The 27,920-nt window shown below is 47.0% G+C and overlaps 1 protein-coding gene across 1 annotated transcript in view; it reads right to left on the reverse strand.

Annotated features, from left to right (window-relative positions):
- The window catches only part of ALDH2 (aldehyde dehydrogenase 2 family member), a 742,177-nt gene that overhangs the window by 270,164 nt on the left and 444,093 nt on the right, over positions 1-27,920 (reverse strand). Inside the window, exons 6-7 of the mRNA XM_069619512.1 lie at positions 21,636-21,764; positions 20,979-21,092 (exon numbers count right to left, since the gene is read on the reverse strand). Of these exons, the coding sequence (XP_069475613.1) occupies positions 20,979-21,092; positions 21,636-21,764 (243 nt within the window). The remainder of the gene's footprint in view (positions 1-20,978; positions 21,093-21,635; positions 21,765-27,920) is intronic.

Consider the following 27,920-nt stretch of genomic DNA (forward strand, 5'->3'; position numbering starts at 1 on the left):
CTCCGACCTTCCTGCCTCCCTCCTCCCCCCGATTTCTCTCCCTGCTCCCATCCCTATGTGGCCAGGATCCCACCGGACTCACGCCGATTTCCCAATCAGGGCGTTGGGCCACCTCCTTTCCACATATTCCCCTCTGCCTGAACTTTGTCATATCCATACCACAATTCCAAGATGCGTTTCCCCCCGCCTCCGTCCCGCTGTGCAGTTAACTTTTGCAATCTTGTTACCTCCCCCTCCCCCATCGCCAGCTTGTCGTTGTACCCATCCCTGCTTTGCTCCTTTCAGTTTGTCTTCGTAGAGGGACCCGACGGGCCCACGCCCGATCCTTCCTTCCTTCCTGCTTTCTCGGTCGTCAATTCCCACTGATTGGCTGCGGGCTTCCCAGGAGTTCGGCGCAGAGTAGCATCTGTCTGGTTTAAGTCTTTGTGAATGTTCAATAAAGACAGGCCCTCCTCGCATGTGCTGATCCAGCGAGCCTTACCTTCCCATGTAAAGAGTAGGCTGAAAGGGTGAGTCCATTGGTATCTTATACGTTTGTTCATCAAGGCTTTTGTCACTGGGCGCATTAGCCTCCTCTTATGCAGGGTCGAGAGGGTCAGGTCTTGATAAAGTTGGACCTGGCTTCTGTTGATTTAGTTCCGTTTGAGATCTGGCCCGTCTCAGGATTTCTTCTTTTTGAGCAAATGAGGTACAGGCCACGAGTACATCTCTGTCTGGCTCCCGGCTCATTTCTTTTCGGGCCTACTTGATGTATTCTATCAAAACGTATCTCTTCAGGTTGGACATCATTAATTCGACTGCTCAAGCATTGCTGCATGGTGGCCTGCAGGTCCGCATCCAACACTGTCTCTGCCAAGCCCTTGACAATGATATTTGATCTATGAGACCTATTTTCTAAGTCTCCAGACTGTAGTTCCAAATTAATCGTTGCTCTGGCCATCTGCTCCAACAGAATGCTATTTTGCTTGGCGTCTTCAGCCACACAGGAGAGGCCATTTTCCACCACATCGACTCTCTCCAATCTCGTTCACCTCTTGCGTGATATCTTGTAGCGCCATTTTCAGCTCTTCTTTCAGTTGTCCCATTTGGAGTTGGAACATATTTGTCATTCTCGCCTCCATTCCTTTCAGGCATGTCAGTAATTCTTTATCTGACCACAAAAGTGATGGGTGGAAGGTTTCGAATGAATCTAAACCACTGGCAATTGCTCTGGGCAACCTTCCACACCACCGTTTTTTAGCCCGTCTGCGCCATTGCAAAAGGGGACCAGCCATGTGCAAATCAGTCAGCAGCTGCTGCCACGTTAGGTAGCAGCCCAGCCCGAACTGCTAGGCCAGGTCCCCTCTGCACAGAAAACCAAGCAACCCCAGACATGTTTCGGCCTTGTTGGACCTCCTCAGTGAGGTGCAGCCTGGTTCCCTGTGGCGCAGCGAGCAAGGGAACCACGTCTGGGCATACTCTCTCTCACAAGGAGAAACAAACTGACCACAAAAGTGATGGGTGGAAGGTTTCGAAGAATCTAAACCACTGGCAATTGCTCTGGAGTCTGAAGTCATGACCTCTGGGGTCTCGATAGATCCCAGTCCTGTGCTGTCCTGTCGGTGAGTCGTTATCTCGTCTCCCTCTGGCTGTTTGACTCTCCAACACTTCTCAATTTGGCTCTCCAAGCGTCTGCGAGCCCCCTTGGCTTTCCCTGAGGTTCTTCCGGATTTTACCCCTGGCATCAGAGTTCTCCGGTCTGGAATTGCTAATGAGGCTGCTCCGGTTCTGGACTCTGCGCCCCGGCAGCCTTGTAGAAATGCCAAGGTGGGGGGAGTTGTGGCCCCCTGTGCTGGGATCGGGTGCTTGCTGGGGTGGGTTTCCCCCCGGACAGCGACAGTCCGCTTTTCGTGTCTTTCTCCTCTCCATCTCCTCCGTCCGTTTACCGCCTCACCACAATTGTGGTCCGTTGGGATGTCCCCCAATACCAGTCTTCGTGGGAGTTCGGCGTGGGAGGGCCGTGTTATTGTCTTGCCTATCCTGGTCTTGGCCCGGGTCCCCCAGCTGGGCCCCCAGCTGGGCCTCACAGTGCTCTTATTCAGGGAGAGTCATCCTTTTCTCTGTTGTCCACTATGTGTGGATGAGCTGATGTATCGCTTCTGCCTCAGGGCGTTGGAGTCTGCCTTTGCCTCAGTATTCTGACTTTTGTATGGGGGTGGCCCCTGGGATTGCCCCAGCGCTTATATGCCCCTCTAGTCAGGCTTCACCAAGTTAGTTTCCCTGGGGAGTTTCCAGATGTAATTCCTCAGTGGACCCCCAGTGTCAGGGCCCTCCCTCAGGGTTCCAGGAACTGTGATGTGTCTGCCTTACACTTGCTGCACAGTCGTCCGCCTGCCGGGGAGCAGCCTCCAGCTGAGATGCTCGTTCAGAGTCTTATCTCGAAATCCAGCAGAGGCACTGTGGGGCCAGGCATGCAGTTCTTTTTTCCTGCACCCAATACGTAGGTCTGCCTACAATTACGGGCCGCTCTGCCTACCAGGGGAACCATGTGTTGCTTCCCCAGCCCAGCCCCACCTTGCATGCGCGGGGCTGGAGATCCGCTCCCCCGCCCGCTTCCAATGCGCTGCACTCTCTCCAGGTGTCGGGTGGCTGAAGTCCCTCGGCGTTCTATTCCTCTCTGGCTCTGGGGCTTCACTCTCTCTTCACTCTCTCTTCGGGGCTCAGCAGATTTATCTTCCACCAGAATCCGGATCACAGCGCATTCAACGCCTTTCGTATACTTTTGCTCCGGCAGAGGCGAGTGGAGCGCATCTTGGAATGCATACTATCACTTTTAAACTTCACATTCAAAACGTACACCCGACATTAATGTGCAAAATAAGTGTTCAAAATTTCAAATTTTTGTGAAAACAGGTGAAGTTATACTTTTGTAGCAGGCCCATGGGATGTTGAACTGTTGCTGGTAAAGTTATGCTTGTATTATGTTCACAACTGTAAGAAATGTACACCAAAGCCTTCACAAATTACTGAGTAGTACATCTTTTCATCATCATCCTTCAGGCACAGATCGGTTTACAAATTAATTATAATTTACACAAATTACTTTTTCCCCAGAATTAAGATTATGCTCCTTGAAAATGCTCCCCCCGCCCCACCCATCCCCACCACCTGAGTAAGTTCACAGAACTCCCCATTCAAAGCTGTGTGTAATGCAAAGCACTAGGGTTGTCCAGCCATTACGAGATCTGCCTGCAGGAGGAGGAAAAGGAAGAGGAATCTGGCTGGCTCACTGTCCCCAAAGAACTAATCTACCCTCATGGGTATTCCAATGTCCTTTCCGACAGATAAATCCCCATCTACCAGAATGCAGTATCAGAGCACAAGTTGATCCCCAGACTGAAACATGGAACAAACAATGACCTGCAGTGTGTGGGCTTGCGGCTCTCGCAAAACAGTTTGCGTTGACTTGGCCTCATCAAGAAACAGGGGAGACTGCTTGTCGAGCTAGCATTTCAGTCCCCCATCTCTGCACCCAGTAAAGGAGATCGTGGAACAGAGCAGTTCATCCCAATGAAAGAATTTCCAAGACGGCGCCACATGCCACAGACCTGTATGAAAGCGTACAGTTCTTAATGACATCTAATTAGGACCATTACTTTGCAAGCTAATCCTTGAACTTGACTAAGAAGACTATATAAAAGAAAATAGACCCTTAAGGCTACAGAGTAATAGCAAATCCTTTGTAGGGATAGAAGAATGGAAGGAGGCTGGCTTTGGAACAGGCCGCACAGCAGGAACCAAAAACAGGCCAGGGACAAGTAACTCTGGCTTGTGCCTGGATGAAACCTATGTGTTTCCAAATACTTTGACACATGGGAAGACCCCCTAAAGGAGAAGCTTGTAAGAACCCTGCCTGGCAGGATGTAGCACCAAAGAAAACGAGAGAGGAAAGCAACCCCCTGGAGGAAGGCACAGCATGCTGTGGAAGCTTGGAGAGAGCAGATAAAGGCTGGCCCTAGTTGAAAGCCTTTCAGAGGGAGGATAAGCAATCCAATTGGAGAACAATGGAAAAATCTCTGGGGAACTGGAAACTCAAGAGTCTGGACTTCCCACCAGCAACCTCAAGGGGAAGAGAAGCGTAAGGAGCAGACACACTGCAAACGAGTTACAATATAGTCTGCCTGACAAGCACCCACAGTGTGGGGTGCTAGAGAGAGAAGTGGGGAAACACCCTTTCACAAACAGGAAGAAGCAGAGGAGGGGTGTGGTGAACCAGAGAATGGTGAAAGACTGAAGACAGAACCAAAATGTAATAGTATCCTACAAGCGAGGGGGCAGGGGTTTCCTGAAGGAAAGTTCCATTTGTGTTGATAGATTATGGCCAGGCTTGTAAAAGGTAGAATTTGTGAACGTTTGTTGGCCATTCTTTAAAAACAAGTGTTGTAGCTTAGGGGAACCTGTAGGCTCATGATTTGAGAACATGCATTACATTTTCTTTTGGCACTTTCTACAATGGAGTGTCCAACGAGGGGCAAGGGCTTTCAGAAAAGGATTAAGAATTATAGATTTACACGCTGCCTGCATATCAAGTTATCAAATTGCCTATCACTTTATTGTCTAAACCTGAAACAAATTTGACTGAGTGCCCTTAATTATTTCTAGTTTCAACCCTAGTTCATATAGGTTATAAACCACCCCTTACCGTTAAAGAACCGGATAGAAGTTTCTAAAGTAACCCTGAAATGTGGGTGGTCATGTGAATCACTGAAAAGACTATAGCCCCCATTACTTTAAGGATCACAGTGGGTCCTATTCCCTCAGCCCAATAGATTTTCTGAGGGCAATATCCATCCCTACATTTCACAGCTGCCAATAAAGGCAGGGCATGCAATTCATATAACAATGGGCTCAAAAGTATCCCTTTTTCCAAAGTGATCCTACATCAAAAGGAAAGGTTTAATAAAAATAAAAAAAGGTTTAAAGTTAAACTATTCTCCAGCATGGGTCTGGCCGAGGTTATCGTCACGTTGAAAACAGACTTCCACGACAGAAACCTGAGCGGGACCTGATGCATCGGCTCAAAGGGCACCCCCATGAGCTTACTTAAGACCACATTGAGCTCTGAAGCCAGGGCAAGAGCCTTCAGTGGTGGATAATGTCTGAAGAGTCCCTTAAACTCTGTGCAACCACAGAGCAGGCTTACCCAGTACCCTGGTGTAACGGGATATGGCGGCCAGGTGCACCTTGATGGAGGCATGAGCCAGTGCAACCGTGACCAAGGAAAGGGGGCATGGTAGGTGCGGGGCTTTGACACGCAGAGGGGCAATCTTCTGAGCTTGGCACCTCACAGATTAACACTTCCACTAACGGTTGTAGCAAGTCAACATTGAAGAGGCCTTTGCCTTCGCGAGGAGGTCCTTACACTCTGCAGGTAAAGCATAATTTCCAAACTCTAGGGCTGCAGAAGTCAGGCCATGATGTTCAGCTCCCTCCTATCTGGAGGGAAGGTCCGGAAGTAGTGCAACTTGACGCGACGGAACCGCCAACAGACGTAGCAGGTCTGGAAACCAGATTTGTCATGGCCACGCAGTGACATCTTGTCATCTTGCAGTGACATTGTCTGAGTGTGTTGATCACTCATAGCAAGAGTTGGAACGGAGGCAAAGCGTATGTGACAGTCCTTCCCAAGGGAACAAGAATGCATCCCCCGATGCTCCCTGGCTGTGGGAACCTGCTGACCAACTTCTGACACTTGGAATTTGTTGCGGTCAAAAATAACAATCTGGGGTTCACCCCATTTGAGGAAAAGAAGATCCACCTGGTCCTAGCAAAGCTCCCACTCATGGAAAGAACACAGGTCCCCGCTGAGCGAATCTGCAAGGGCGTTCTTGGTGCCCACCAGGTAAAAGGGGACGAGAAACATGTCCTCACGAATAGCCCAGTGCCACAGATCCTGGACCTCTGGAGAGTGCCAGAGAGCGCCTACAGCCCCGCTTCTGGATGTAGAATATTGTGGTGGCGTTGCCCGTGAAGATACTCACCATCTTGCACCATATCGACAGCAGGGAAGGCTTTAGGTCCCAGAAGACAGCCCGAAGCTCCAGGACGTTGATGTGAAGGGTCTTTTCTTCCAATAGCCAGAGGCCTCTGGCGTGCAACTGTCCGGTATGCACTCCCCATCCTTCCAGGGAAGCATCTGTGGTGACTATCCCCTCGTACAGAGGGGCTTGGAATGGAGCTCCCTGCGTGAGATGAGAGCGTACACCCCACCACAGTATCGCCCGTCGGACCTCCTCATTGAGGGGGGATTTTGTCTGTCCAGGACCCCGAGACTTGCAGCCATTTCGCATCCAGAAAGTCCTGGAGAGGCCTCTTCTATAGTGTGCAAAGGCAGACGAGGTTGATGCTGGAAGACATCAAGCCCAGCAGTGACTTGACGGCCCGCACCATAGCCGATTGTGCCGACAGGTGCTTCACCTACCCTAGGATGGCTACCACGCTCTCTTCTGAGGGAGCTGCCAGTCAAGCCACTGTGCCGAGTCATGCCCCCAGAAACAGAGCGTTCTGCAATGGCTCCAAGCAGGACATTGGATAACTTCTGGAGAATCCAAGATCCGTCAGCAGAGGCACATTCCTTGAGGTGTGCTGGCTCACCAGAGAACTGGAGCAGGATTGAACCAGCTAATCGCCCAAGTACAGGTATACGTGGATGCCCTCGAGACAAAGATGTGCCGCCAGCGGCGCCAAACACTTCGAGAAGACCCTTGGGGCCGATCTCAGGCAGAAGGGAAGTGCCTTGAACTCATAGTGCCGCCTCTGGACCACGAACCACAGGAACTTGCGGTGCTTCGGATGGATAGGGATGTGGAAGTAGGAGTCCTTCAGGTACAGCGACACCAGGAAGTCGCCTTCCTCTAGTTGCCGAGGACATGAAGCAACGTGCCCATCATGAACTTCTGGGACTTAAGATATTTGTTGACAGGTTGCAGGTCCAGGATCAGCCTCTTGTCTTCTTTCGGACCAGAAAGTATCTGGAATACACTCCAGAGCCCCAGAGGTGCTGGGGGACTGGTTCCATTGCCCCCTTTTTTTTATCATGGCTTGGACCTGCAGCAGCTGTGCCCTGTACTGCGCTGGACTAGCTACAGGGGAGATATAGGGAGACCTGCGTTGAAACGTCAAGGTGTTCCCCTGTCCAAGAGCCTCCAGCAATCATCTGTTGGTGATGATCTTGCACACGATGACTAACCTTGTCAGCAGGTCTCCCACCGGGGTGCAAAAGTGGGGGCTCAGAATCAAATCAGGCCTGCTTCGGCGCCGGGTCCTACCCTGTGGGTGGTGCCGGCGCTGTCCTCTGATGCCGTATGCCTGCGAGCAGCCTCTATATGCTCCCAGCATTGTGGAACTGGAAGGCGGTGTAGCCCTTGGAAGGACGAAAGGGTGACAGACGTTGCTGCAGGGTGCCAAGTGAACGTGCCGTCTGTCTTGATGAGCTGAAGAGACTCGTCGATTGCCTTGCCAAAAAGGTTCTACCCGTCAAATGGTAAGGTCAACACCTTAGACTGAAAGTCCTGCCTTCAACCATCCCTGCTGATGGAGACGCTCAGTTTCCCATCTGACGAAACCCAGTGTCCGCGATGTCCACCGCCACTGTGATGGCGTGGTCCGAGGCCGCCTCCCCAACCTGTAATAACTCGAGAGCTTCTGCCTTCTTATCAGGTAGGAAGTGAAGGATCTGGTCCAGCTCATACCAGAAGTCCGGTTGTAGCGTAACAAAATGGCCAGAGCATTAGCAGCTTTAATGGTGCTGGCAGCCATATAAATAATTATTTTCCCCATAGCGTTCAGTTTCTTCCACTCCTGCTCCGGTGGCACCAAGGATGAGGATGACTGATTTGCAGAGCGTTTTCTAGCTAAGACTGAGTCCGGTACTCTATTTCTTCTCAAGCCTGTCCCATTTGGTGGTGCTTTGATTCTTCAACAGCACTAGACCATCATCCCAGATATCATCCAACAAAGTAACGGACATGATGGTCCCCCGCCTGGATTCACACTGTTGATAAAGGAACCCTTCCTTTTTCGTCTCCTCAGGCACCAGTAGATTGTCCTAGAGGGACTTCCTGGAAACTGCCTTGGATGACTCCCAGACGGAGCAGAGCCCATTATAAGCGTCAGTCTTTGCTAAATTTCTGTTACCAGCGTGTGTAGCGTGGTTAGAATGTCCAACTAAACATCCCTGGGTTGCGGTGTAGAAAGAATGGGATGTGTAGGTCCCGTGATGGTACACCTCTTCTGCAAAGGTATGCAATAGGGTTCACCCCGCAGAGACCCACTTTCCAACAAGGGTCACTGGCCCCCTTCATGGTCCGAATAGTAGCCTTTGGGTAGGTTGTCCTCATTGGAGCTAGTAAAAATGTGCCCTCGCACACTTAGTTCTGCTTTGGTTCCATACCCCTCCTAGGGGTCGTCCGAGCCCTACTCCCCAATCCCCCCACAGTCTTCTGGGGGAAGTGCATGCTATCCCATTTCCAGAGGGCTTCGCCGCAAACGTGGCATTAACCTGCCACCGTGCCGGCAAGGACACCCAGAGTAGCCACCGCTGAGACTGGGCACCACCTTTGTGGTTTTGCCCTCCCGTTAAAGAAGTAGTAATCATTGAGGTCGTCGATGGGGCAACAGCAGTCGTCGAGGTAGCCGTTGATGACACACTGGATGATTGTGTTGTCTTGGCTGATTGAGATGTCGATGGCAGCAGAGAAGGGCCCACCTTGCATTTCTCCTTGGTTGCCTTATCCGCCGATGGCACGCAGAGTTTTGAAGGGGTCAATGACTTTCTCTTCGAGTGCGTGACTCTTGCTGGTAGGCTCACCATGGATCTAGCCAGTGATTGGGACCTCGTCCCCCGCAGCCGGGACCCACAACAGCAAACCCAGTGGGATCTGTGTCCTGTGGCCTTGCCTTCTTTTGGACCCCTGCAGGCAGGGTGTCCTCAAAGGACCTCTACCTCTTTTCAGGGGAGTTGATTGTGGGACCAGTTGGCCCTGGGGGAAGCCTGGTCTTGCCGAGAGGCAGAGTCAGTGGCATTAAAAGACTTCAACCACGCCGCCAGCATGCTGTAGCAGTACTTCTTGGTAATTTTTGAGAAAACATGGCAGACCCTGCATCCCTCCTCATTATAGTCCGGATGCAGGCAGTAAACACATTTGTGGTGTCGATCCTCCTCAGAAACGTTTTAGTCTACATTTCACGTAGAGTAAAGAGGCATCTCTTCTCCTCGGTCATGGTGAAAAGGAGCGAAGTAGGCCCAAGACCGGCTTATCCATTGAAGATCCTCGAAGTGGTCTGAACGATAATACTCAAAAATCGTTCAAAAACTTATATTAGGAAAAAAGCTCAGTGAGCATAAAGTCTAAGGACACGTACATTGTACAGCGGGGTAGGCTGGGAGGAACGTTACCACGGGTAAGTAACTCTTTCTTTGAATGGACTGTGGCCTCCCAAGTAGTACTCATTTTATGATAGACTCCCAAAGCAGTAATAATTTGGAGGTGGGAGTACCAATTAAATTTAGATCTAATCATGGACTGAATGAAGTACTTTTGCAAATTGTCCTCCCTGAATGGAAGATGAATCCAGGCAGTAATGTCTTACGTAGGTATGGATAGACAACCAAGTGGCAGCTGAACAAATATAATTGGTTGGGACACCTCTTTGAAGAGCAGCAGAGCTTGCCATGCCCCTTGTGGATTGTGTCCTTAGGCCTTCCGGCAGGTCCTTGCCCACTAATCTGTAGCATTCATCAATAGCCAGGATGATCCATCTGGATATAGTTTGTTTAGTAACCGCAAGACCCAATTTGGGACCAGTATAGTCAATGATTATTTCGTCATCTTGGCGAAATTTTGCCATTCTGAATATATAAAAACTGAGAGCCATTTTTGGGTAGAGTCTATGCAACCTTTCCTGGGTGAGAAGGTGGATAGAAAGTTGGTAAGGTCATTCTTTGTGACAAGTGGAAGTCGGAGACCACCTTTGGTAAAAAAGAAGGCTTTACCTTGAGAATGACCTTGGTCCTCATTACGACACTGGTGGACAGCGGTGCCTGTAATACAGGCACAGCTGCCGCCAGAGTCGGTTTTTTCCCAGCACCCTGGAATGGGCAATTACCGGGGTCTTACAACCGCGGCAGACCCGTGAATTAGCCATTCTAGGGCACCGGAAAAAAATGTTCCCCATTTGAGCCCAATAGGGCTCAATGGGAATGGGGACCGGCACCATTCGTGAATGGTGCCGGTGCATGCAGCATGCTGTGCTCGCGGGGTGATGCTCTGCCCGCCAAACAAAACTCGTAGTTTGCCGGTCCAGGAACTACGGTACAATAGTTCCCATACCGGCAAACTTGTAATGAGGCTCCTCGTCTTTATGGAATACTGTATGTGGAGATTTGAAGGAAAGGGCCTGCAACTCGTTGCGGGCTGACGTTCTTGCAATAAGCAAAACGGTTTTTAATGTCAAGAGTCTTAAAGGGCATGAGTGTAAAGGCTCAAAGGGAATGCATGTACTAGATTGAGATTCCATACAGGGATATTGCATGGAACTGGTGGATATACATTAGTAAGGTCTTTCAAGAATTGAACAATCAGAGGAATCTTAAAATATGAATCCAACGAGCGCTTGAAAATGGAGCCCCAGATTTGCCAAATGTAACAAAATGGAAAGAACCATAGGTGAGTCACATAGAAAGGGATCCACATTCTGATCCCTGCACCAGTTGCTGAACGTGTTCCAACGATAATGATACAAAGATTGTATTGCTGGCCTTCTGGCCGAAAGCAAGATCTCCATTTCATCATCTGGGAGATCCCAATCCTATCTCAGCCTTTCATAAACCATGCGCGAAGGCTGAGTATCTTCACCTCTGGATGGAGAACCTGACCTTCCTCTAGCGAGAGAAGACCCTCTCTTTGTGGAAGACGTATTACAGGACAGACGGACATGTCCAGAAGGTCCAGGTACCACGTCCTCCTGGCCAAATTTCGGGTCCTAATTGCCCCGAACTTTCTCAACCTCCTAGTCACGTGAGGATTAACGGGGATTGGAGGAAACTCGTAAAGGAGTGGAATCTCACAGTCCACCACAAACACGTCCCCTAGGACTCCTCTTGGAGGAAAATCCCTGTAGCAAAACAGTTTGCACTTCCGGTTGACACTGGTCGCAAACAGATCCACTTGAGGGGTTCCCCAAATGGTGAAGATCTCTTGATGGACTTCCTGAGTTAATTCCCACTCGTGGGAGACTGTGCTCTGCCTGATCAGAGCGTCCGCTGCAGTATTCTGCTCCCCGGCTAGGTGAACTGCCAATAGAGATATTCTTGTATTGCCCAGAACCAGAGCTGCATTGCCTCTTGTTGAGGTAGTGCATGGCCACCGTGTTGACCGTCATTATCAGGACATTCTTTCCCTGTACAGATGGCAGGAAGGCCTTTAGCACTAGTCCGATTGCCCTCAGCGCCAAAAGGTTGATGTGTAGTTTGGACTCCGATGGAGACCAACAACAACTGATTGTCAGATAGTTTGTGTGGGCTCACCACACTGAGTGAGGCGTCCATCTCTACAGTTATTCTCCGTCCATGGCTGCCAAAAAGAGTCTCACTCGAGAATGTTGTCTTTGCATGACCACCACAGAATGTGCTAAGCAACTTTGTTCGGAACATGCAGGTGGTCTGACATTCTGCCTGAGAACTGAGACCACCGAGTCCTGAGCCCATTGGAGGGATCTCCTTCTCAGGCGAGGCTCTGGCACCAGGAAAATGCAGGATGCCATGAGACAGAGCAACCTCAGAAAATAAAAGGCAGGAAGTTGCTGGGCACTCTGGAATTTGATAACCATCAGTAGAATGGGTTGAACTCTCCCTGCAGGTGGCAAGGCTTTCACTGAGGAGGTATCCAGGATTGCCCCAATAAATTGGAGTATATGGGATGGTATCAAGTGAATCCCCCCCACTCCTGAGACTCGCCGCCACCACCATCAACTTGGTGAAAACCCTTGGCTGTAAGTCAGCCCAAATGGCAGAACTCAAAACTGATGAGAACCACAAACCTCAGGTACTTTCTGTGCTCGAGATGGATAGGCACACGAAAGTAAGCATACTGAAGGTCCAATACCACCATCCGGAGTTGGAGAGCCTGCCTGAAGGATCTGAGATAGGGTAACCATCTTGAACATGTCCTTCCTGAGGAACTTGTTCAAGCTTCTTAAGTCCAAGATGGGTCTAAATCCTCTGTCCTTTTTGGGAATCAGAAAAAGTATGGGGAATACAAACCCTTGTTCCTTTCCACTACAAGTACATGTTCTATTACACCTTTCTCTAACATGGTCAATATATGACCCTGTTAGAGATACAACCATCAGAAATGCTTTTACGGTAAGTAATGCATTGTCTTCTGATGTTTGTTAATCTGCTTAGAATCAAATGCTGTGCATAGACTAGCGAGCAGTACCCGGAGTTGGAGGTGGGTTGTGAGAAGGAACAGTAGAGAAAAGAGGTCTTAATACTGCTTGTCCCACCTGAGAATCAGATCTAGAGTGAGCATCTAGACAGTAGTGTTTTGTAAAGGTATGTACAGAACTCCAGGTTGCCGCTTTGCAAATGGACTCAAGGGGAACGTTTGCAATGAATGCTATGGATGCCCCAGTGCCTCGAGTAGTGTGCTCTTGGCTTGAAGGATAGTTCTCTCTTAGCAAGAGAGAAACAGAGTGATGCATTGAACAATCCATCTAGATATAGTGGACTTTGAGACTGCATCCCCTTCTCTTCCTGCTGCCACAGAGACAAATAACTGATTAGTCTTTCTCAGTGGCCTAGTTCTTTCCATATAAAACATGACAGCTCTGCGCACATCTAGTGTAGGCAGGCTCTTTTCTCCCAAATTGGAAGGGTTTTGAAAAAACGTTGGTAGTTCTATTGACTGGTTGACATGGAATTTCAATATGAATTTCAGTGCAAACATGGGGTGTGTGCGTAGAACCACCTTATCTTTGAGAACTGTTACGAAGGGGTCTAGAATAGAAAGAGCCTGTAGTTCACTTACTCTCCTAATGGAGGTGATAAGTATTAGGAAAGCAGTCTTACGGGTGAGGTCCTTAAGAGTTGCCTTGTGCATGGGTTCAAAGGGTGAGCCCATGAGCCTGGTAAGTACCACATTAAGGTTCCAGCCGGGAGCTAGGTTTGCTATCGGAGGGTGTATTCTCTTTACCCCCTCCATGAAGGCTTTGATAACTGGGACTTTCCACCATGACACCTTAAGTTGAGAGGTGGTGTATGCAGAAAGTGCCGCTAGATGGACTTTAATAGAATTGAACACTAGACCCGAGTCCAGTAAATGGGTCAGGCAAAGGACAATTTGTGTGGGAGAGCAGTGGACTGGGTTGATGCCCTTACCTCTACACCAGATGACAAATCTCTTCCACTTGCTAGAATAGCAGTGGCGAGTGTTGGGTTTTCTAGTTTCTTTGGGAATGTCCATGCATCTCTGAGGGAGTTGTAAATGGCCAAATTCTATGACCTAAGGAGCCAGGCTGCTAAATTCATGTTCTGTGGGCATGGGTGTAGTGTCTTGCCCTTGTCCTGTGACAGCAAGTTGTACGGGCAGGGCAGTTTCACTGGTGGGGACAGGGACATCTCCATCAGGTGCGCAAACCATGGTTGGCGGGCCCACATCGGGGCCATCAGTATCATGGTGACTGGTTTCTGGTGCATCTTGTGCACTATCTTGTTCAGCAGGGGAGTCGGGGGGAAAAGCATAAACAAATTTCCCTGACCATGGTATCCAGAGACCGTTCCCCTTGGAGCGGTTCTGTGGGTATCTGGAGGCGTAATCTAGGCATTGTGAGTTCTCCAGAGTTGCGTACAGGTCTATTTCTGGGAAGCCCCATTGGTTGAAGACGTCGAAGACGATGTCTTCGTGTAACTGCCATTCGTACTCTGAGGGCAGAGGGAAGTCTCTGCTGAGTTTGTCTGCTAGCAGATTGAGTTCCCCTGGTACATGTTGTGACAATAGGAACATGTGTCCGAGAGCCCACTTCCAGATGTTCTGGGACAGCTTGGACAGTCCTGGAGAGGGAGTGCCCCCTTGCTTGTTGAGGTAGTACATGGCTGTGGTGCTGTCCGTGAGGACCATCAATGTCTTCCCTTGTAGGTGTGTCTGGAAGGCTTTTAGTGCCTTGAACACTGCAAGTAGCTCTAATAAGTTTATGTGCTTGGAAGCTACGCTCGGAGTTCAGACTCCGCGAGCAGTCTGATGGGATAGGTGAGCCCCCCCATCCTGTGAGGGATGAGTCTGTGGTTAGAGTGGCTTCCACTGCGGGGGTGGCGAATGGTTTCCCTATTACCAGGTTTTCCTTCGACCACCACCGTAGCGAGAGAACCAAGGCCTGCGAGACCACCACTAGATCGTCCCATTGTCCGCTGGCCTGACACCACTGGCTGTTGAGCCACTCTTGCATTGGGCGCATGCGCAGGCGCGCGTGAGGTACCAAATAAATATATGACGCCATCATTCCTAGCAAGCGCATTGCTTTGCGTACTGTCACCTCTCAACCGGCCACATATTGAGGGATCTGAAACAGAATATTTTTGACCCTCTCGTTGGAGGGGAAGACGAGGGCGTCCTTTGTTCGGATTAGAGCCCCTAGGAATTGTTTGATTTGGCTGGGGTTTAAGCTGGACTTCTTCTCGTTGATGGAGAAGCCCAGTTAGAACAAAAGGTCTACTGCCTTCTGGGTGTTTGAGAAGCATGTCTCGTAGGACTCCCCTGTTATGAGCCAATCGTCGAGGTAAGGGTATACCGGTATGGACAACCTGCGCAGGTGGGCCGCTGCCACTGCCAGTACCTTCGTGAATACCCTCGGTGCAGACGCTATGCCGAAGGGTAGCACTCTCAACTGGTAGTGTTTGCCCTTTATCATGAACCTGAGGTATTTTCTGTGCGCTGGCAACATCAAAATATGAAAGTATGCATCTTTCATGTCTAGTGTTGTCATATAGTCCCCCTGAGATAGCAGGGGAATTACTTCCTGTAATGTTACCATACGAAATTTTTGTGGTTTTACAAATTTGTTCGCCGGGTGCAGATCTAGTACAGGGCGCATGGTTAAGTCCTTTTTGGGTACAAGGAAGTACACTGAATAAATACCTTCCATTACCTGAGATAGGGGCACAACCTCTACTGCTCCTTTCTGAAGCAGCTGTTCTACTTCTTGCAGGAGGACGACGAGGTGTTCTGGTGACAGGCATCGTCCCCTTGGAGGTCTGTAGGTGGGGGACCGATTGAACTCTATACAGTACCCGTGGGCTACGGTTGACAATACCCACCGGTCTGATGTTATTCCCTCCCATGCTGAATGGAAAGATGTTATCCGGCCCCCAACCGGAGACACATGGGAGGGGACCCGAACCTTCGGGTCATTTGGTGTTACTTGCCGGGGTGCCTCTGGGGCTGGAGCCCCGGCCTCTGCCCTTGCCACGGCGTTGTCCTCTTTGGTTATACTGGTTACTGGTACCCCGATTAGAGGGCCAGTTGCCCGCAGTGTAATGCTGTTGCTGCTGCTGTTGGCGTTGGCCACGAAAAAAGCGCTTGTTCCCAAATCCCCACCTGTTTGGAGGCTTTGAGATTTGGTCTAAGGTCTTTATGGTGTCTAATTCTTTCTTCGCATTTTCCAGTGCATCGTCCACTGCCCTTCCAAAGAGATTTGACTCTTCTATTGGCTTATTAATGAGTGACGCCTGCGTTTCTGCCTTGAAACCGGAATTGCGAAACCAGACGTGACGCTTCAGCAGAATTCCCTGCACCAAAGAACGGCCAGCAGTTTTTGCCAGATCAAGAGTGTTCTTAATGATGCTCTGGTTGACCAGAGCTCTTCTGTAACTGTAGCCAATAAACGAGTTCTTAGAGGTTCAGGGGCTTCTTCGATGTCCTGCTTAAGCTTTCCCCATTGAGCATCAGCATAGCTTGCCAACAATGCCAATTATTATTGGCAATCCTAATTGAAAACGCTGCCGAGGCGGAAATTCTTTTGCTCAAGGCATAAAGCTTTTTCCCTTCTTTATATGGGGGTGCCCCGCTGGTTGACAGTGGAACCCCAGCCCTCTTCCTTGTGTTAGTCACCACTAAGGAGTCCGGGACTGAGTGACCCCTGATATATAATGGGTCTGACTGAGAGGGTGAGAACAATTAATCGATTCTTGGGTGGACATTGATGGGGTGAGTCGTCTCTTAACCGAGGCGAGGATAGGAATAGTTTGACTAGTGGGAGGTTTTTCTTTAATAATCCTTTTGACGAAATCAGTATCTGGGGTGACCTCCCCAGTTTTAACTTCAAAATGCGCTGCTGCCTTCCTCAGTAGCGCATTGAAGGTGGGCTGATCGTCTACTGGAGATGGGTTCCTGACCGGTGTGGTCTGAGGAGAAGAAATGTCTATAATGTCGGGGTCTGTAGACCCTGATGGCGACTGCCAGGGCTGTAAGCCACCTTCACCTGGTCCTCCTCGTAGCCCTCCTCACCTATGTTAGTGTCATCATGAAAACCTTCTCCCGCTTGTTGGTCTTCATTATTCACAAACTCATCCTCTTCCTGGAAGTGAGAGTCCTCTTCAGTGAGGTCATAAGAGTTCATGTTTTCCTGTAGGGGGTTAAAGAGCTTCGAGTATTTAGCCCATGGCCCCTCCTGGAGTACCTCCCTTGGCCTCTTGGGTGTCCTATTTTCTGGGATGGCCATGAACCTGTCTAGCTTGTCCATACATGACTGGAACCTCTCTGCAGTCCAGTAAGGTAGGCCAGAGCGGTCTGGGAGTGAAAAGGGAGTTGCCTCTCCCTGTAGTTGCTTAGTTCTGTCCCATAGCGTCGAAGATAGTCCCTTCGCCTTCTGAGAAACCCTCTCGCTGGCTAGGGTCTTCTGTCGACGGTCGGAGCTGTCCGAGCCTACCCTCCGGCGTCCTCAGCGTTTCTTTGGCCTTGTGAGCGGTTTTCAACGTGTCACCCGTCGTCCGTCTCTGGCCGTCTTTAGAAGCTATACGAGCGAGGCTATCAGCGATCAGCTTCTCCTTCGAGGGATCGCTCGCCGTCGCGCTAGGCAGTACAGAGTCTTTACTGGCAACGTCGCCTGAGGATTTGGGGTTAGCGCCCTTATTTACAGAAAGCCCAGTCGCCGGTCGCGGAAGGGGTGGCGGGGAGGGCTTGCGACCCTTACGGTCGGCGGAAGACGCCGGTGGGCCCGACGCCTCCGTTGACGCTATGGCGGCCTTCGTCTTCGACGAATGCGTGCCGTGGGGTATGTGCTTATGTGTTTTCCTGTGTTCGTCCTTGTCGCCGGGGTGTTCATCCCCATAAGCGGGGCGAGAGCCGGCTTGTCGGGGCCGGGGACGGGCGAGGAGCAGGAGCGCTCCTTCGAGAGGTCTACCACCTCCATTGCGGAGGCCGTGTAATCACTGTCCTCGTCACATTCGGCGGCGGCGGCAGCTGGCGAGGAGTCAGACCTAGACATCGCATAGGCTGCCCACCTTTTGACCCTGCGGTCCTTTAAAGTTTTGGGTTTAAGTAATTTACAGGCCGCACAGCCGTCCTCTTTGTGAGAGAGGGGCAAGCAACGGTTACACCGTTTGTGCTTGTCCTGCCAGGTAAACTTGCCCTTGCAACGCGGGCAAAACCTAAAGGGCGTCCTCTCCATAGCTGAGGGCATGAAATGTGATTAGGACCTCGAAAGAGGGAGGGGAAAGAGAAAGGCATTCTCAGAGTGTTAACAAAGAAATGACCAACAACCCCACTCTCCCTACTGTGTTAGGCCGGCGAGGCCCGGCCACGTGTTCGGCAGCGCCGAAGGATCTCTTCCGCTCGTCCCTCCGTCGAAGATCTTGCTCGGCGGAGAACAGCTTGGCAGCTACGTCGAGGGAAGGATCTATGTGTTATAGTTAATAGTAATAAACGACCAAGGGTCGAGGAAATGATTTCGCAATGTCTCTCGAGGAGCTCCGCATAAAGGCGACCAATAACTGGGCGGAAAAAAACAATCAGAGGGACCTCGACGCGTTAGGGATTGTGGGTACACTGCACGTCACTATAGGGCTAGTGTTACAGACACGCCTTGTCGACGTCCCCTTTTTCGACTACGAAAAACAAAATGCAATACTCTGCGGTGACCACTGGATGTCGGACTATGCACAGCATGCGATTCTAAGCAGATTAACAAACATCAGAAATCCCTGATTCAAGATGTCTGTCATGTCCTCCTGCTCAAAAGAAAGAGTAGGCTTACTCCAGCCTAAAAACTCAACCTTTCCCATACGTTTTCTGTATGAGGAGTCAGCATGCTCAGTTGGGTCTGGTTTGCCAAACTAACTCTGGCGAGTTATCCAACCCACTTGAAGGTTATCATATAAATCTCTTAGCCTGGGCTCATCAAATATTAGTTTGTCTGGCACATTAGGGGTGAACAACTGTAGTCCGAAAGTGTATTCTCATCAGAAGGCGGAGCCGCCTCATATATGGCTGACAAAATATTACAATATTAAAAGGTGTGTAAACCTTTTACTGTACCACTACTGGCTTTGACAATGTTGACGTAGACATCGACAATGGCTTCGAAATCTGTGCCGATTTAGTCGGCGTAGACTTATCGGCGTGAATGGCTCCAACAGAGTCGAAGTTGTAGATTTAAAGTGCTTCTTCGACAGAACTCTAGATCAGCTAGGTTCCTGACTGGGCAAAGCCCCCAATGATTTTCCGTCGGATCAAGAACTTTCTAGATGCAAAACCGGCTTCAAGCTCGGTTTCGAAGATTTTGTCTTCGACTTCCCTTTGTCATCCTTATGCGGAGCGACTGGGGCATGGCTTTTCTGCTTGTCCTTTGAGGGGGTCGAGGCCGCATTCTCGAATTTTGGAAGCATCTCTACAAAATGCATCCCATTTAGCAGGGGAATCTATTTCGTAGGACACCCGATTACCGCCGTAGAGGAATACCTGGAGGCCGAAGGTGACATGATTCCTCTTCTTGCCCATTCTTCAAATGCGCAATCGACTTCTCGATCGAGACAGTTTGGATTTTTTGCATCAGGAATAATTCCTCGACTCATCAGGTTTTTTTTTTACATCTTCGAAGGTGACTTCGAAGGTAACCTTCCCACTGCCAATTTACCTTTACGCTCCCCGAGAGCCTTCTCGTTCATCGCCTCACATGAGCCACAGTCTGGTACGGTGCCCGGAACCCAGACACCACAGACCTACATGGTGGGGGTCGGTGATCGACATCTTCGACTCGCAGTCTTGGGCATCAATGATGAAGACATTTTCCAAACGGAAATCACTATTTTCACTGAAGAACCGAAGTGTGCTGTATTTCTCTAGAAGCATTAGCTCTGAAAAACTGAACTATAGCCAATGGGCGCTGCGTGCACTACTTATACTGATGACGTAGACTGTCGAATGGAGGCCCTCGAGGGACATCGACAACACTGCACACAGCACCCTCTGTCGAAAAGAAATTCCTTAGTAGCTGAAGCTGGAGAGATAATTATCATAAAATGAGGAATATGTGGGAGGACAATCCATTGGAAATACAGTTTTAAACTGAAACTTTTACCAAGGATTCCCAGCATGACGACAGGGAATATTCCTGAGCATGTGAATCCATGCCAGACACAATGCTTGAGAATTAGCCTAGAGAGGGTATGCAAGAACAGGAGCTGCATTCTGATAGCAGAGATGTGCTTTCGGTTTTAGTCTGGTGTATGTGTGTGAATGCGTGCGGCTGTGCCTGCGGCTAAAGTTCCATAAGCATGGAGTTTAACAGGTTTAAATATAATGGCTATAATACACAAATGACTTTGTTCCGCCCAAATTCCATCTAAGTGACTCTTCCAGCTCGTGTCAAAACATTCGCTGGATGACACGCTGTGTGAAAACTGCAGCCAACACAACATGCACATGAGCATCTTGTCTCCCCACACCACTTTTGAACAAACTCTCCATGCAACAGCCTACTCCACGACTGATGTGTCTTCAAATGCTCCCTACAGTATTCTTACACAATACACTATCACAATCTCTAAAGCATATGAAACAAAGTGCAGAGAGTTCCTCTTATTCCATTTTGAATTTGCAGTACAATTTTACTCAATTGCAAGGTCAATCAATGGATTCAGGATAGCTGTGTGGGGCAGTTTCCTCATCACAACAATTACAAACATAAGGAACAGACAAAGAAATGTGTTTGCAGCTTTGGCAAAAAATAGCCTGGCGAAAGAGTGCAGTGTTGCAAGGTAGCAATCGCTTGGGAAGGAAAGCCTTGCTGAGGAGGTTTTCCTGTGCCAAGACTTTAGCAGTGATGGGTCTTCTATTACCATTTACTTTTACTGTTGCAGTACAGCCACGTTCCAAGAGTAGCCTGGTAAAAACAGCAATTCAGAGTGCTTCCTGCAACAATCAATCATACGCCACCCCGCTTGTACACTAATAACTGTCCTATTTCATAGTCAATATTACTATGCAGCTTAAATTAATCACAAATGAGCATTAGGAACTATTGTGCTACCAATTGAAATATTAATAGGACACCTCATCACCCCTTTGCAGTTCTGGGATTCTTCTACAAATCAAGCACTCAATTCCAATGTGTTAAAGTGAAGCAGCAATTTGTTTAAGTAAAGCAAGACAACTCCCAGAATGTGTTAGAAGTCCAATGATGGAAAAAAGAAGCATTAATTCGATGTCATATGGTCACCTTAAGGTTGCAGTATTAGTAGAAATTGCATTCCACATGGTCAATTTCTCAAGATTCTCCGATAAGAGTTGCACAAAAGCTCTTCAAGTATTTGAAAAATCACATTTACAAATGAACTCGGTTTTCCCACAGGTTAAAAGCAGCAATTCATCATACTTTAAAACAGGTGTATATTGTCCTGAAGTGATGAAATGTATCATGGATCCATATTCAACAGGTGAACATACCTCTGTGGAGCCGGTGAAGGCAACCTTATCCACAAGCATATGACTTGAAATGGCAGCGCCTGCAGTGGGCCCCATGCCGGGAATGATGTTCACAACACCTGGAGGGAACCCTGCCTGGAATGAAAGAAGTATGTAAAGATCAGGGTTTTAAATGTTCAAATATACAAGTGTTCAGCTCCCCTTAAACAACATCCTCCTGCTGATGTTCCCATGATCTGGCCACCAAACGAAAACTATGTCACAAAATTAGAAGGCCCTAGTAGATCTGTACTTTAATGTCTTGGCCAAGGAGACATCAACAGAAGCAATTTTTTAAAAATGTTTTAGATAAACTAAAGACACACTCATCCAAAATTAATATTTGCCAGAAGGACGCTTTGTGAAATTCATTGGCCCTTAACAATATGCTGCTGTCCACACAGAGCACCGTACACATAACTGATAAGGGAGGCTTAAGAGAGCACATACTCTTATCAGAATAGACTATATTCTTTATTTTCCGAGGAGGAATTCCACATGACCCATGTTTGTACCTCTAGACTGGGAGAGGTCACATATCACATTGTACCGCAATCACTTTCAGGAGGATGCACAGGATGCCATGCTACTCTTACTTGCCAATTAACGCATTACGCACAGAGAACACTGGGTTCCTACCTCTTTTATAAGGCTGGCCACATGTAGCGCACTCAGGGGTGTTTGTTCTGCCACCTTCATAACAACCACATTGCCAGTGGCTAAAGCGGGTCCAAGTTTCCAAGCTTGCATTAATAATGGGAAGTTCCACTGCAAAAAGAATGAGAACACTTTTTTAAACCACATAAGAGTAGCAGTATGGATCAACTTTTATACCTCGCACAAGCCAAGGTATCCTTGATTGTTTTCTTTGAGCTACACAAGACTTAATTCCATTTTCTGTTACCACTTCTACCATAAAAAACTTCCATGAAGAAAACATTGATATCAAGTTTTAGCTTAAATATTGCTGCCGGAGACTTAACTTTCTAGTAATATACACATTGATTTAATTTATGTATAGTATGATATTGGTAATAGCAAACATTTCATACTTTGAATGATAGGACATTAAAATTAATTTCAAGTCACCACAAGTATAAAAATAATCATTTCAAAACAATGATCACAAGCATAAAAACTATTTCAAAACACAATTTTCACCTACAAATAAAAAGGCAAGAAATTCATAGCAGCAATACACAATGAAGTAGATGTGTTAGATGAACATTGCCATATGTAGATGAAAACTTTGTCTTCACTTTTGGTATTTCGATGGTCAAACTTGTGGCATCTAGTAATCCCATGTTCCAAAGTCTCAACCTTGTTGCCGCACAATCGACAGTCTTTCTGCTTTGAGCACCTTTCTTCTTGACCCAAAGATATCCAGTGTCGGAAATAAATTCAGCTTCATTTTAATGATTATATTCCAATAGGATCTCGATGGGTGCATCATTAAAAAAGATTGCATACCATTCAGAGCTGTCAAAATACACTGAAAATGGGCTGAGATTTTATATGCCATTAAATTATCCTTGTTCAAGATACAGTCAGTAAGGAACACATTTTTCTTAACTTTTAGGGGGGAGCAAAGCAATTCATTAGCTGATGAACCCACTTCATTCAGAGCCCTTGAACACTTGGGGGGCGCTGGGTGTATAAGGCAGCAAGAGGCTGAGTTCAGAGTATTCGCCAAGATGCCAAAAAAAAAAAAAAAATTCTCTGGAGGAACAATAAAACAATGCAACTAACTCAAACGAGCCCAACCTATCCTTGAGGCCAAGGAGGACGTGCCCAGGATGTGGCGAATTGCTGAAGAGGGACACCATTTGGGAAGCCCAGAAACCTTCCCCATAGGTTTCCCCTCGACCAGAGCCCAGTTTCCCACAACCAAATATGCCTCGGCTCCAATGATCAGTTTCAGGACTAGTTTCTGATGGTAATAAGAGTAAAGTTGAGATAAGGAGAATATTCCAAATTTACAATCTGGGCAGTGCATTTGGGTAATTCCAGAGAGAACAAAAGACTCTGCCGGTTTAGAATTTGACTGAAGGCCAGGATTAGAGGCTAGTGTTATACCAAGTTATTTAAACTTGTATACCCTTTCCTGTTTTTTTCCCTGAAATATACCATTGGAGGCTTTGCATAGTCGACTTCAATTTTTGACATTGCTTTTTGACATTGCTTTTCATTAACCACCAGAATCTTTGACTTCTCGGTATTCAAGGTCAAGTCTAGCTTCTGGCAGTAATCTTTATCAGCACTAAGTGCACTCTGTAGGCCCATCAGGGTATAGTCAATAGGAACAATGTCGTCTGCAAACAAAAGATATTTAAAAGACACAGATCCCAATTTATGTGGGTTAACTCTGCCATCTTTAAGTGCCAGGTTAAAATCAGAAATGTACAGACTAAAGGGAAAAAGTGCTCCACAATTAACAGGAACCCACTCAGAGTAGGATCCTGCCTGATCCAGACGTACCCTCAACCTATTTTTAGAATGGATAGCCATCAGTAAATTAAGCAGGCCCCTCGGGCATCCCCGATCAGAATTTATTTTTTCTTCCATAGAATATTTCTACAGGACGCAAACAAAAGCCTTAAAGCTGTCCTATTTGAATCTTGAGCCTGCTTAAAATGCAGGTGCAGAATAAGTCCATTAGAGGCAGTGTTGACACCTATTTTAAAACCAGATTGAAAAGAATCAATGATGTTCACTGCTTTTGTCCAAGTCTTGAGTTCAAAAAGCCACAGAAAATGTTATAAGAACTGTCAAAGTGAAATCGCCTTATAATTGTTAGGATCTAACCGATTTACTTTTAAAAAAATCAGGACAATTGTAGCTTCCTTCCATTTCATGGAATAAAGTGCAAGTGCATCACCTTTAAAACAAGTCATAAAATATTTGCCCATAGATCTGGATTCAATTTAAAAGTAGCATTAGCCAAGCCATCCGGCCCAGGAGCTTGACGATTTAGCAGAGCATATAGCAATCCTAACTGATAGGTGATCAATAGACAAGCCGTCCAAACTTATGAAATCATCCCTGCCAGAACACACACTGAAAACATTCATTTGCAGGAATAGGCTGAAGCTGCAAGGAGGTCGAAATCAAAGGATTCTTCATCAATGACCACCAAAAATCTGTCACAAACCTTCGTACCATAATACCAATCATTTTCTCAGCATTACCTGTCACTTTGATTATTTTATGTGCCTTACACCAATTTCTATATTGTTGCTAGAGTTTCCTAATAGGGATACTTTGTGCGCCATCCTTTAATAGTCTAACAGCTTTTCGCAAAACATTCTTATTCCAAGTCTATCAAACGTGTGAGTATAAGGCTTACTCAAGAGTATTACATTGGTTGATGAGTGTTGAAAACCCTTTCAAAATTATTTGCCAAAAGACAGCATAATCATCAGGATGCAGTGACACAAACCCATCTCGAATAGGTTTGTTTTCCATGGCATTATTAAATCTTATTGCTAAGGATGTCTTCCAGAGAAGAGCATGATTCCGCTCCACCACCTCTACACGAAGAGGAGGGGGCAGGGGGGCAAGATCTAACAGACCTAAATCCTAATGCATGGTCAAAATAAAGGTCTGTGGTCAACCTGCATTGAAACACGAGTAAAAAGATCTTGGGAAATAAAAATATAATCCAAGGTGGAAAAACTAACACCATAGACCACGTTGGGGTTGGCGGGAGGTGACCAAGTATTCTTACTGTTGACCAACGTAAGACTCCAATCACTCAAAGCCTCCCTAACCTTTAAGTCACTAGACTTAGCTTCAGATAGGTGCTTGTTCCTACTATTGGAGCTTTCTATGTTAGAGTCAAGACAGTCACTGTTAAAATGACCCATAATAATATGCGCAGTGTCAGACATGACATTTACAAGCAGCAAGCATAGATCATAGATAAAAAGCATCTACATCATGTCCCGAAGGATTAAAATACACATTAACAATCACAAGGTATCTATAACTTTGATGTATATGGTCTCTCCACTTGAATTTCACCAGCAAAATATTCTGATCGTCATCTAACAAGGTATCAAAAGTTACATCTTTGTGGATCTTAATTTCACATAGTAGGCCCCCGCTGGCCAATCCTTTTACCCCCTAATCGCAGGGACGTAGTAAACTTCAAAACCATCCAGAAAAGGTTTTCAATGATCCTTGTTTCCTGGAGACAAATTGCATCAAATGTTGACGATAGGTAATTTTTATTTAGCAACTGCTGAAAACCTCTGGAGTTCCATGAAAAAACCTTTAAGGGTCTAGACGTATCATTTCAATATTGTACCAAGTTTTTATTTTTATTTTAAAGGGTACCTTACCATGGAGGCCCAGTCATAAGATACCACCCTTTAGGTTGCTCCAACGCACTTACCCATCAAAGTCAGTTGGTGGTCCTGGGACTTTTTACCATCAACTATTATTAAGGGTTCCCTAATAATCGAAAGTTGTGTTTAAGGAGATACTACTGGTCTAGCCTCGCCCTGCCCCACCTCTGCAGCCTCTTGCAAGTCATAGCCCAGCATCTTAAATTGTAAGATCACGTTTAACACAATTTTATGCATCATCCTAGATGAAAACCCAACTTTAACCCTATCAATACTTCCATTATCCACAAATTCAATATATAAAATATCAGAGGACGTGATCAATGAGAGGTTAGGTAATTCTTTGACGAGAGCCAGGATATATTGTCGGATCAAAGGAAAAAGACTTGCAGACTACATTTACACTCCAATATCAGACCCAGGACATTATTTCTCGGGTCCAACTTGGTATTTACTAGGGGCGATAGCTGGGTTGATTCAATGATATCCGTCGTTTGGGCAGCACAAGAGGCACCTTTTTCTCTGCCTGCATTTGTTTCCTAGACAGGTTTTGACTCAAGGTTTTGGCAGAGTTATTTTATTAAGCATCTGATGTCTTTCTTCGAAAGTTTGAAAAATTGGAAAAACGTCTATGTTTCGGGATCGTTACGGTGCTCTTTGAGGCCACCAATGAACTAACCAAGTTGAAGGGCACCGCCATTGGTAGTCGACAAGATGTCATGTCACCCTCGAAGACCCTCCCAGTCACACCCTCGCTCTTGTTACCACTCTTGGTTTTTACCTATGCTATTCCTAACCTTGCAAATGCTGGTTTCCAACTCCGTATTCAATACACTCATCTAGATCAGAGCTAGAGTGTTGTCAAAATACTAATATTAAAAGGAGCTTTCAGGTCGTATGTCAAGTTTGGTTAAATAATTAGTTATACTACCTTGGTTATTTACCAACATCTGACGTTTGCTACTAGTTTCTTTTTTTACCAGTCTTCAGGGGATTACTATTCAGACCAGGTGCCTGAATTCCAACTCTGATTTGCTAATCTTCAAGTGCAACTTTATCCAATTGTGGCTCAATCGCACTTTCATTGGCCAGTTGTTTTCCGAAAATGAATATGAGGGCATCACTGTTTTAATATACGTAAAAATGTACATGAACCCTTAGAGCAATACTTACTTGAGTTCTTTTGATTTTTTTGGTTTATTTTTCTTTTGCCGTTTTCAAGTCTTTGCTTCTTGAAAGACTTTAACTGGAAGATTCATACCCGAGCCAGAAGGACCCGGTAACCCAGTTAGTCCTTCTTCGGAAATTGAAACCTTCTCAATCTCCTTGCCAATATTAAAGGAATGGGGTTTTTCTTGATCTTGCCTTCACCCATTCCATTCAGCTTAGAATCACATTTAAGCACATGGATAGCTTCCGGCAAGTAGTAACCCTATTAGGAGAGACCACTTTGCTCGTAAGCATACCAGGTGCAGGCACATTTAAAGGCCTTGCAGTTGCCATAATAAAGCCTTCTATAAAAAGGACATTTTTCCCTGACACTTCCTACAATACGTGCCGTATTTCCCACATTTCATAATGCAACATAAGTTCCCTTGTCCATAGAGTCTAAGCCTAGATAGAACTGGGAAAGAAAAATATGAATGGGGCGCCTTATCAGTGGGGACATTTGCTTGGTCAAGTTGGTGAAAACCAAATTGGGTTCAAAGTTACTGGATAATGAGCCAAGGTTTTGTAAGTAGCAGGCTTAGTGTTCAGACATGTCAAAAGAACCCTCCAACAGAACCCCCATAGGAGACTATTAGTTTGCTGGGGTCTTCGGCGTGGGGCACAAAACTAGCACTTTCCCTCCGGTCATTAGCTGGCAGGCAGAAAGCTGCTGAATCTAAAGATCCACACACGTTTTGCCAGTTCCAGTGACACAACCGCAGCCAAAAGTGAAGTGTCAGATTACGTTCTTGTGTTGGGAGAGGACAAACTCCTCCACATCTATGTGCTCTAAGGAACGTGAGTCCTCAGTAAGGACAGCCAACAGTAACAAATTGCCCGATACTGGGTCAGATTTTGTTGACAAGCTAAAGCCACAGTCAAGCCTCAGTCCCTACTACCATGCGTGGGGAAATGGGCTGTAATTTGGGGGCATCCCAAGTTTTAATCGTCACCAAATAACATTCAAATTTAGTTCAGAGTCTGCAGCAGATGGCACCGACATAGCCCTATTTGGATTAACGGAAACATAGACATAGTAGCCAAACATTTTTTCACCAACAACTGGCTACAGTTTAGCATCCCCAAACAAAATGTATAAGCCATTTTACAGGAGGGAATGAGGTAGGTCTGAAAATTAGTGGCTCCAAAACAGTCGACTCTGAGAGCAGTCATCGACCGTTGCACAGTGGAGGAAAAAGAAAAGAAGGGCAAGTTTCACCTATGCTGTCTCTCTAAATATTCGAACAGTCCAATTTGCCACCAACACATGCAGTTAAAACTCAAAGCCGCCACCTTAGTTCTTTATTTATTGAATTGCTTTATAGTGTACAAATAAAACTTTTAGCAAAACCAAACCCAAAATGCT

Source organism: Ambystoma mexicanum, chromosome 10 (genome assembly GCF_040938575.1).
Source record: "Ambystoma mexicanum isolate Mex_15411 chromosome 10, UKY_AmexF1_1, whole genome shotgun sequence".
NCBI lineage: Eukaryota > Metazoa > Chordata > Amphibia > Caudata > Ambystomatidae > Ambystoma > Ambystoma mexicanum.